This window comes from Colias eurytheme, chromosome 8 (assembly GCF_061535395.1).
Source record: "Colias eurytheme isolate Ceu_HAF_F1 chromosome 8, ilColEury1 Martin Lab GWU primary, whole genome shotgun sequence".
Lineage (NCBI taxonomy): Eukaryota > Metazoa > Arthropoda > Insecta > Lepidoptera > Pieridae > Colias > Colias eurytheme.
Genome location: NC_142987.1, coordinates 728954 through 739358, shown reverse-complemented (window position 1 = coordinate 739358; position 10405 = coordinate 728954). Strand labels below are relative to the sequence as shown.

The window sequence follows — 10405 nt, the reverse complement described above, 5'->3', positions numbered from 1 at the left end:
TTCAGAAATAAGACTTTATTTTTAAATTTTGCTATTTTATTGTCGTTTATTAGATCTGTGGGAAGGAAACGATTGCACTTCTAATTACTTTAACTCGTATTTTATTTGGAGAGCCATTTTTATTATTTAATCGGATAACACTAATATGATTTTAGAATCCGCATCTGTTGTTTAAGATTGTCTGTTCTATTGTATCTCCGTAATTGCTAACAAGTTTAGATTAAAACAAATTTTTGTTTATATTTAAATTAATATTATACCTAAACAAAAATAATAATATCCTTAAATAAATAAATAAATGTTTGCGTATCAACTATTGGTTTCATTGTATTCATTGCAAATTTTTTTTTCGGTCTGTCACTTAAAATAGTGCCCACATACAAAATTAAAAGTGATAGGTCGATAATATAAAACGATTTTGGGTTTTCCGCTTATCATGGTTACCATGATTAACCGGGATAATTATAATACCCAATGACCCTTTGACCTTCCATAACCTAATTATTTATATCAATGACAAGATTGCGATTTTTCTCGGTGAATATTGTTTATTTTACCGGTATTATTATTTATCGTTATACAGTAGAGATAAAAAAGCATTTTACACGAGACGATACAGTTTTTTAAATACTGATAATTAATTATTTTAGAGATATGGACATCATGACCATGCATGCAAAATTATTAATTTTTTTAACAATTTTTGTTCACATAGGTAAATAAAGTTATTAATATACATACATAAGTATATGGCATAATGGCATATGGCTTTTTGTCATAAACTTTTGTATTTATTGTAATTTAAAAGCAAATTACATGTTAGCATTGAACTTAGGAAAGTAAATAATCGTGTACATAATCGAATGATTTATATGCTTTAAAAATCTCTTCATGCAGAGTTTTATCCAAATACATCCATTGTTTATACATGATAAAAAGCATCAATGGATACGATTATCGTGTTGTATCGTTTATCGTTTCATGTAAAAGTATTAATAATAAGTTTATATTACACTGTTCACTATCAAAATATTTAGTATTCGCAATGAAGAACTTAGTGCTAATTATTTTCTGTGTTATCGGCTCTCTCCGTATGTAATTATAATAACCTATTAAATTGCATTAGTTCACGTTTACGTAGCCAGCAATTTTTAGTAACTTGTGAAGAAACAAATAAATACTTATTTTATTATTACATTATTAATAAATATTTTCATTCTTAATTTAATTATTATTAACAAAAACATATTTAGTTTGTGAATATAAAACTAACATTTTTAACCAATATTTTTATCACTTTTATATTAAACTGTTTTTAGTGTAGTTTGAGAAAGTTATTTTAATTTATTGGTTTATAATTTTTTTTTCTTGTACCTACTACCTACTATATTATTTTCTCTATTTTTATGGTACTCTAGATGGAAAAAGGTTCAGATGTGACTACCGATATTCTCAAGGTGCCCAGGGTTACTTAAAGTTGCACAGAATACCAGCCAATTGGAGAGAAGCAAGATTAAGATGTCACCTTGAAGGTAAAATTTATTAAATTACTAGCAGTCCGCCCCGGCTTCGCCCGTGGTACATAATATTTACGTTTTCTCTACAAAAACAAAAGAAACAGAAACATCCTCGTACTTCAAGGAATATAATAAAAAAAGAATTATCGAAATCGGATTCGGACATTTTGCGATTCATTTCTATAATATATAATAAGAAGATTAATCAAATTTAATAACTTGTTCATGTTCATTTGCGAATATCAATTTTATGACCTTACTGAAATTAAAATAAACATTATCTATAGTACTAATATAATAAAGCTGAAGAGTTTGTATGTTTGAACGCGCTAATCTCAGGTAATACTGGTCCGATTTGAAAGATTCTTGCGGTGTTAGGTAGCCCATTTATCGAGGAAGGCTATAGGCTATATATCATCACGCTAGGATCAACAAGAGCGGAGCAATGCGGGGCACAGCTAGTTTTAAATATGAATCGAAATTACACATGATTAGGAAAAGTGATTTCGTCTGTGTTAATTATATATTTTTAAAAGTAACTCTAATTCAACTCTTAATAGTCACAATCTGTCTGTTTGTTTCGATTTCACGCTTGAATCACTGAACCGATATTGATATAATTTCGTATGTAGATTGAGGGCAAAGTTAAAAAACTTTTCACCCGATCTCTCATTCGATTACAGAAAAAAAATTAGACAATACTCCTCCATAAAACATTTAAGCAATATTATATAGAAGTATAGATAGATCACTACATAGTATAAAACAAAGTCGCTTTCCCTGTCCCTATGTCCCTATGTCCCTTTGTACGCTTAAATCTTTGAAACTACGCAACGGATTTTGATGCGGTTTTTTTTAATAGATAGAATGATTCAAGAGGAAGGTTTATATGTATAATAAGATCCATTAAGTAGTGGAGAAGTACTGTTATTTTTGAGGTTTCTAATGTGATGTCGTAAAAAATTACATTTATTCCGCTTACATTGCAAACGCAGGCTGAACCCTACGAGTTTTATCAAAATAATGTACTAAGTATTATACACATTGAAAAGGTCTACAGAAAAGTCCGCGATGGTATATGTCTATCTCTTATGGATAACCCACAATAACTTTTTTTTGTCATTTACTTTTTACGACAAATAATGGCTAATTTTCGAAGCGATTTTAACCATAACAGCATTAATCCTTAACCAATTAAATACCATGGATACATTGTTCATTTAATATAGATCTATATGGCCCTTTACACCGTATGATTTAAGTGAATATTTTCGAAGATATTACAGATTTAAAAATTGCAGGACGTAGCGTTTGCGGCCGCCCGGCTATGTATTAATTTATACCCGTGCGATGCCGGAGGCCGGAGCGGGCCGCTATATTTTTATACCTATAAAACGTTCACAATTTTTCTGTAGTGTATTTAGTATCAGCATTGCACCCGTGCGAAGCCGGGGCGGGTCGCTAGTTACTTATAAATTACTAGCTTTCCGCCCGCGGCTTCGCCCGCTTTGCCTACAACCTAATAAATTATATACTAACCTAAACCTTCATCATATAGGAACCTTCTTCGAGTCTCACAGAATCACTCTATCTAAAAAAACCGCATCAAAATTTGTTGCGTTTTAAAGATAAGATTAAGCATACATAGACACAGACAACGACACAGCGACTTTGTTTTATACTATACCAGCGGTCCGCCCCGGCTTCGCCCGTGGTACCTACATGTCTAAACTATCCTATCTCTCCAGTTGGATCGAACTGCACATGGTGTGCGAATTTTATTATAATCGGTTAAGTGGTTTAGGAGTCCATTGAGGACAAACATTGTGACACGAGATTTATATATATTAAGAAGATGTATTGATAGGTAGATATATGAATGTGACGTTTACAGGAGCCAAAATAGCATCACCTCTGGACCAGAACCTGAAGCAGGCGATGGTCTCCATGATGGATGTGACTCCAAAGCTGAAGTGTAACGGAATCTTCACCGGGATACACGCAACATTCTCTAGAGGAGATTTCTTCTCAGCAGAAGGTGAGAGAATAGTAAAAAAAATATTTGAAACTTTTTTGGGGCAACCCTGTATCGATAAAACTTGGTGTCGTCAACCCTGACTCTTATATAAAACGTTTCGTAAAATGTTTTTTCGAATTTTTTGAGACTAACTCTCAATGTTCTGGTCTTGTTCTGGTATATTATTATTGTAAGAATTGAAACGCTTCTACGAAGTAGCGAATAATTTTACCTTTACTTTGTTTTTCTTTCATTACATGCAATTAATAAAAATCTGTTATTTTCATATCTACACAGGAATTTTTTTTTCTTCATAAAGTAATATGAATTAAAATTTACATAGGAAAAAAGTACATTGTGAATTCCCTGTTTCATAATGTTATAAATTACTTTTTCTTCGATGACAGAACGTGTTTTTTATATTATTAGCTGTCGTGGCAATTTTTATTCTGCAAGCATACCTTCACAAAAATCGGTCAAGCCGGAATAATATATTATACTTATCGAAAAATATATCTATATTATATAAAAATGAATTTCCTTTTGTCACGGCATCACGCGTGAACGGCTGGACAGATTTCGATAATTCTTATATTGATGTATTCGTTATTGTCAGGTAAAGGATCTTGTGAATGAAAAAGTTAAGAATTTGTGCTAGAAATAATAGAAAAATGAGTAAACAGATAGGATAACCATCTGTCGGGACCGCTTGTTCGTTTTCAAAGTTCCCCCGGGGTTATCACGATTTGACTTCCACGTATCGTGTTATATTTCTTTGACCTCAGATATACATTAATTATGTTTATTTTTAGATCGGGTATTCCCATCTGTTATTTTTATGTATATGAGGAAGGTTACTTCTTAAGTGAAGCAAGACCGATAAGTCTACTCGATGGAATGTATTACAAAATATTTCCTGTTGGCAGTAAATTAGATCTTTTTATCACATCAAATGTTGTTTATAGAAGCCATATACATTAAACATACTCTGAAAAAGTTATCAGATCTCGTGTAGAGCAAAGCGTCTAACTCTACACTTGTAACTTTACACTTTTAACTCTACTCTTTTAACTCTACAAGCACCTTAACAAACTCCTTAGTTAAAACGGCTTAGCCAATTATAATTGACAAAATTTCAGGAGTTCCTCTCTCCAAGATCCCGCACACTTGGGCAGATGGTGAACCAGATAACTATGAAGATAATGAGAGCTGCATACTGATGACCAGCGCTGGTGAATTTGCTGACGTTAACTGTTCTGACACATACCCCTATATGTGTTATAAGAAAATGTCTCAGAGCTTGATCATGAGTGCCTGTGGTACTACTGATCCAGGTAATATCTAGTTCTTGTTAATGTGAAGGTAACAATGTCAGATGAAAAGATGGTTACTATACAATATACATAATATATCAAGTACTTGCTTCGCCTTTGCATGATATACACCTACTTTTTATAGTGGTAAATGGTAAAATTATGTTATGATGATTTAATAGTTCTTCTAGAAGTCTAATTGAATATACTATTGAGTTTGAGTTTGAATGCTACTTTTTAAAGTGAAACTTTTATTACATCGTCTCAAACTGTTTGGTCTGTGTAGCGCATGTCGCGTGTATCGCGGCTGCCGAGTAGGTATACCTACTCGGCAGCCGACCGTCACGCGACATGCGCTACACAAAGCAGTGTTCGGAACCGTTCGAACAGTTTCACTTTTACCGTGGTTTCATAAAACCACACAACATTTTTATTTCTACTCTTCTTTCTTTCTTTATTTCATGCTATATGTATATTGTTTAAATGTTTAAAAATACTTATGAATAAATACTCAATTTTTCCCTTGATAGACTTATTCCTCTGTAAATAAAATAATCTAGAACTTCTTTGGAAATCTCATCCATCGTTGGTGTTCCCGGACCATTACGAAATATGCAGATCTATAAGTTTAGAGTGCATAGGCTCTTGTAGGCAGACCTGTTCCTTCATAGATCTCATCACCGTTTAACATTAGTACATCTAGTACAAAAACTGTAATTACAATAAATTTACAGAATACAATATTGACATGAGGACAGGCAGTTGCTACAAGTTCCACACAGTTCCTCGCACCTGGTCCAGGGCTTATATGACCTGTGCTGCTGAAGGCGGATACCTTGCTATAGTTAACAGCGAAATAGAAGCACATGTGAGTAGTAATATAGCAGGACTACAGAGTTCTGTATAAACTGCTTTTAAAATTGATGGTACCTGTAATTAAAATACTTATGTAGCAATATCTGCAGAAACTGCTTTCTGAATTGATGGTTACGTTACAGTATCTGCAAAAACTGCTTTGGATGATGGTACCTTATAGTTGTATACGTAGTATATTATTATTAGTCTGTGCTTATAGTTATAATGAAAAAAAAGGAGTCTCCTTAGTAGTAGCTTAGTCTGATGCTTTTGTTTGTTTCCGAAAGATGTCGTGTTTATTATGTTTGAATTTGAATTTATAGTTTTCTATTTAATGTAAAATATACATGTACTAATATTAGTACATAATACATTTTACATTAAATAAAACTAGTCTTGAACAATTTTCCAAAATTTTATAACATTTAACTCTAGAGCTTTTTTTCACTGTTTTTGTTTTAAACTGATTCACATTTTCAATATTAATTTTTAAATACCTTACCTTACCTAATGTTTCCTCCTCCATACTTACCATCTTTTAAGTTAATTTAAATTAATATTTCGATTTCTATTCCAGGTGATCAAAGAGCTATTCGCCAAGTATCCAGGTAGCAAGATGCGTGGAAACTTCTGGAAGGACGTCGCTTTCCTGGGCTTCCATGACTGGGGTGAACACGGAGAATGGCTGACCATAAATGGTGAGAACTTCTTATTATTATGAACAGAGAGGAATGAAAAGCTGATTTCAAGATTCGTCCAACCCATTATTATATTATATTTGCGAAGTTTCCAATATTGCTAAACTCTTAATGACTGATAAATCGCGATTTTAAATAGTGGATTAACACGGAACAAATTTAAATATTTAGGAAACTTTTTTCAAGGATTCTATTGTTTTACGAAATTTTGTATTCTTTTGGAAAATTTTCGTTCAGTATAAATCATAATAAAAAGAGTTTAGAAACTTAATTATAATATTTCTATATCGCTTGTACTAACAGTATATTCTTTCAGGTGATACTCTACTCCAAGCTGGCTATGATAAATTCTCTGGTGGGGAACCAAACAACGCCACAACAGGGGAGTTCTGTGGCGCCACCTACCGGAACGGCATGTTTGACGACCTCTGGTGTGAGAATAAATACGCGTTTATATGCGAAAAGGATCCTGGCAGCTTGGCTTGTAATGACGATATTTAAAGTATTAGAAAAATTTATTAAATCGTCAATTAGTAAAGTGGAAATAAGAGTGCATTATATTTTCAAAACTTGTATAAAAAGTGCAAAAAATCATGTTAGTTTTTATTTTATATTTAAAGCTATTTTAAAATTATAATACATAATCCCTACTAATATTATAAATGCGAAAGTAACTCTGTCTGTCTGTCTGTTACTCAATCACGCCTAAACTACTGAACCAATTTGCATGAAATTTGGTATGGAGATATTTTGATACCCGAGAAAGGACATAGGATAGGTTTTATCCCGGAAATCCTTCGGGAACGGATTTTTCTTTGAAAACGCGGGCGAAGCCGCGGGCGGAAAGCTAGTAGGTAATATATTGTTCCACATTTTATCACGCGTAAAACGCTTTACCACAGATAACTTACACGTCGATTTACGGAAACAAGGTCTACGACATTTTTCAAATAGAAGATCGTGCTTATAATATAAACCCGACCCCTTCTGATGCATTCAAGTGTAAACAAAGAAACTTGAGTCGTCCTCAAATGCTTTAAAATATTATGCATAAAATTTATTGTACTGATATCCAGTAGCTATGTAAGTGACTAAATAAATTTGTTATCAAAAGCTCTTGTAGTTTTACTTCACCGTATAATATTTAATACAACCAAAAGCTGTTATTACTCCAAAGAGGACATTAATAAACCCATAAAAGCAATAAAAAATATTATGATATTTTTCAAACTGCCTGTTTCTCCAGACTAAAATGCTAAAATGAACTGACTTTCAAACAGTTTGGAAATCTTCTTAAGTTTTAATCTTTTTATGAACGCCTTATCTGTGCGAAATAAAGCATAGTCCTCTACCGCGTGCGTCTGTTTGTCTGTTCACGATAACCTCAAAATCAGTAGCACCGATTTTTATTGTTTTCACGAACGGATAGCGTACGTCTCAAGCAAAGTTTTAATATACTATTTGTTAAGTTTAAGACAACAAAATCATATCGTAAATAGGTTTTTGACCTCGTAAAATGCACAGTAAAAGACAACATAAAGTAAATATATTTACACCCAAATAACGTCGGCAAATCCTAGCTTATGATAAAGTCTGAAAGATTTATACCTAATATTGCTTACCGTATCAAAATGTCGAGTCACAGAAGATTTGCCTTTTCTATTATTTGCTTTTCCAGTAAATTTATTTTATCCGATTTTACTGGAAGGAGGGTAATGTTTGAAATTAAATTTAATGTCTTGTTTTGCAAATATTTTATATTGCAGTCTGTAATAAAATGAAAACACAAAACTTGAGAAATGCGACCTTTACGAGCATTTGAAAAACCTCATAATAACAAAGTATTGTTGATTTCACAAAAAATAAAAATCTTTTTCCATACAAAGTAAAACTACTTCTAATTCTTCACAATAAAATTATCATTTTATCGATAACTATTATGTTTATGGTATGAAATTACATTAAAATTTATTTGTTTGCATGGTAAAAATGTATGAAAATAGTTTCTCTTAAAGTTTTCTGCATTATAAACAAACTAATAAACAAGACAAGTATAAGTGAGGTCCCATGTCCCCAAGTGGGGTAAGGGGTCCCCAAGTGCATTATACATCTGTTTCACTGATCGATTTTATTTTGGGACAAGTAGGTGATCAGCCTTCTGTGTCCTGCCAGACTGAGACATTTTTTTTCTTCGTCTCCACCGGGAATCGAACCCAGGACCCCTCGGTGTTACGCTCACGCGTCAACCACTGTATCCAGGAGGCGGTCAAGATAAGTATTATGAACAGGAAAATACAGTTTTAAAACTATCTGGATGTATTCCCTATAAGTTTCAGTGACCGATTTTTATTAACAATTTTTTATCACTACATAGTATAAAACAAAGTCGCTTTCTCTGTCCCTATATTCCTATGTATTCTTAAGTCTTTAAAACTACGCAACGCAAGGAAGGTTCGCAAGGAAGGCGAAACCGCGCGCGGAATGCTAGTTTAGCATAATAGGTATAACTTACAAAAAAGTGCCTTTGAATAAATAATACGCACAAAACAGTGTAACATTGTAAAATTATTTAAGTTGAAAAAGGCAACCAATATACTAAGATTGTGAGGGGATTCTAAAGCCTGTAACACAGTTTTTAACTAACACAGGCTTTAATTTCCCCAAATTATTTTTTTTAACTGTATTATTTTGAAACTTTTTCAATAAAGATTTTCAATAAAGTGTTTACTTTACTTCCAGGTAACTCTCAGTTCCATATTGTCAATAAATCAGAAACACACTTTATTTTCACAGACACAAATTCACTTGCAAGAAAATTTATAACTAAACTAGCTTCACGTCAGGACGTCTTATTTCCATTCCGTATTTTACTCGCATTTTATTTTCTTGACAAAATACCTCTTTTCAAGTCTATTTCTCTTTCAAATTTCATCAATATCAGACAGACAGAGATATTTTAGCATTTATTAGTATTCGTAGAATCCTTTTTTTGCGGGACACACAGTTAACGTTGCTTTTTAGGGTTCCGGAATGAAATGGCAAAAAACTGAACCTTTATATTGTTTATTTTCATGTCAAACTGTGTCGACTAAATGTTTTTTTCTTTCGTTCCAAAATGTATTACAAAAAATTGGTTGTCTGTAAAGTCAGTTTACTGACGATAGTTGAACGTGACAACGTCCGATTATGCTTCTTTGTCGCTCGTTCCGCGCTCTCGCTCGCACTTCAAGCCTTACATGGAACGCCTCAGAGCGAGGTAACGCCGCGTGAGTCATGTTTTTTCGTGCGTGCAGCTGGCTCTATCTAATTATAAGACGTTGTCACGTCAAAATATTCTGAATAAAGTCCGTACATTCACATTACAATGACTGCATTCTACTAGGTCCAGGATCGTTAATAATTGGTCTCCTTATTGGTGTATCTTCATGACAATCGAAGGCACTGAGTCCATGTTTCTTATTGTACCAGAGAATAACCAGGACGAACGTGATGCAGAGGATTATGAAGAATATCAGCATGAAGAGGAAGTAGAGCTGAAACAGAAAAAGTTTAGTTAAAAATATGTAAAAATACGCTTTAATAGAACTCATGAAATTATATTGTTACCAATCCTTGACATATGTACAGAGTTTGAACTAAATTTGTGCGTTTACAGCTGGTCAAAATCGGCTCTTACTTAAAATCATTCAGGTGAATGTAGCAGAACGTATTGGTAGCATTGAGTTACTATGTACTACGTACTAGAGAGGACATCGCTACTACACTGTTAGTCTTAGCGTGATAATAATATATTATCTTATATATAAAAATGAATCGCAAAATGTGTTGGTAAGCGCATAACTCGAGAACGGCTGAACCGATTTCAATAATTCTTTTTTTATTATATTCCTTGAAGTACGAGGATGGTTCTTATGTAGAGAAAACGTAAACATGTACCACGGGCGAAGCCGGGGCGGACCGCTAGTAGCCTATAATATATGGTCTTCCTCTATAAATGGGCTATCA

The 10405-nt window shown here is 33.0% G+C and overlaps 1 protein-coding gene across 1 annotated transcript; it reads left to right on the top strand.

The window, feature by feature from the left end:
• The first annotated feature begins 1045 nt into the window (after positions 1 to 1045).
• LOC149906237 (C-type mannose receptor 2-like) lies at positions 1046 to 7026 on the top strand. Its single transcript, XM_090104253.1, has 7 exons — positions 1046 to 1091; positions 1419 to 1532; positions 3412 to 3555; positions 4674 to 4868; positions 5582 to 5715; positions 6280 to 6400; positions 6717 to 7026. The coding sequence occupies exons 1-7, from the start codon at positions 1046 to 1048 to the stop codon at positions 6899 to 6901; spliced, it is 939 nt and encodes a 312-aa protein (XP_089960379.1). The 3' UTR covers positions 6902 to 7026.
• Positions 7027 to 10405: the final 3379 nt, after the last annotated feature.

What these genes read in the sequence shown, in the direction of transcription:
- LOC149906237 (XM_090104253.1), top strand. Translation starts at nt 1,046, where the DNA reads ATGAAGAACTTAGTGCTAATTATTTTCTGTGTTATCGGCTCTCTCC. An exon ending in AGATTTCTTCTCAGCAGAAG is followed by an intron (nt 3,556 to 4,673) that starts GTGAGAGAATAG and finishes ACAAAATTTCAG; the next exon opens with GAGTTCCTCTCTCCAAGATC. An exon ending in CTGTGGTACTACTGATCCAG is followed by an intron (nt 4,869 to 5,581) that starts GTAATATCTAGT and finishes ATAAATTTACAG; the next exon opens with AATACAATATTGACATGAGG.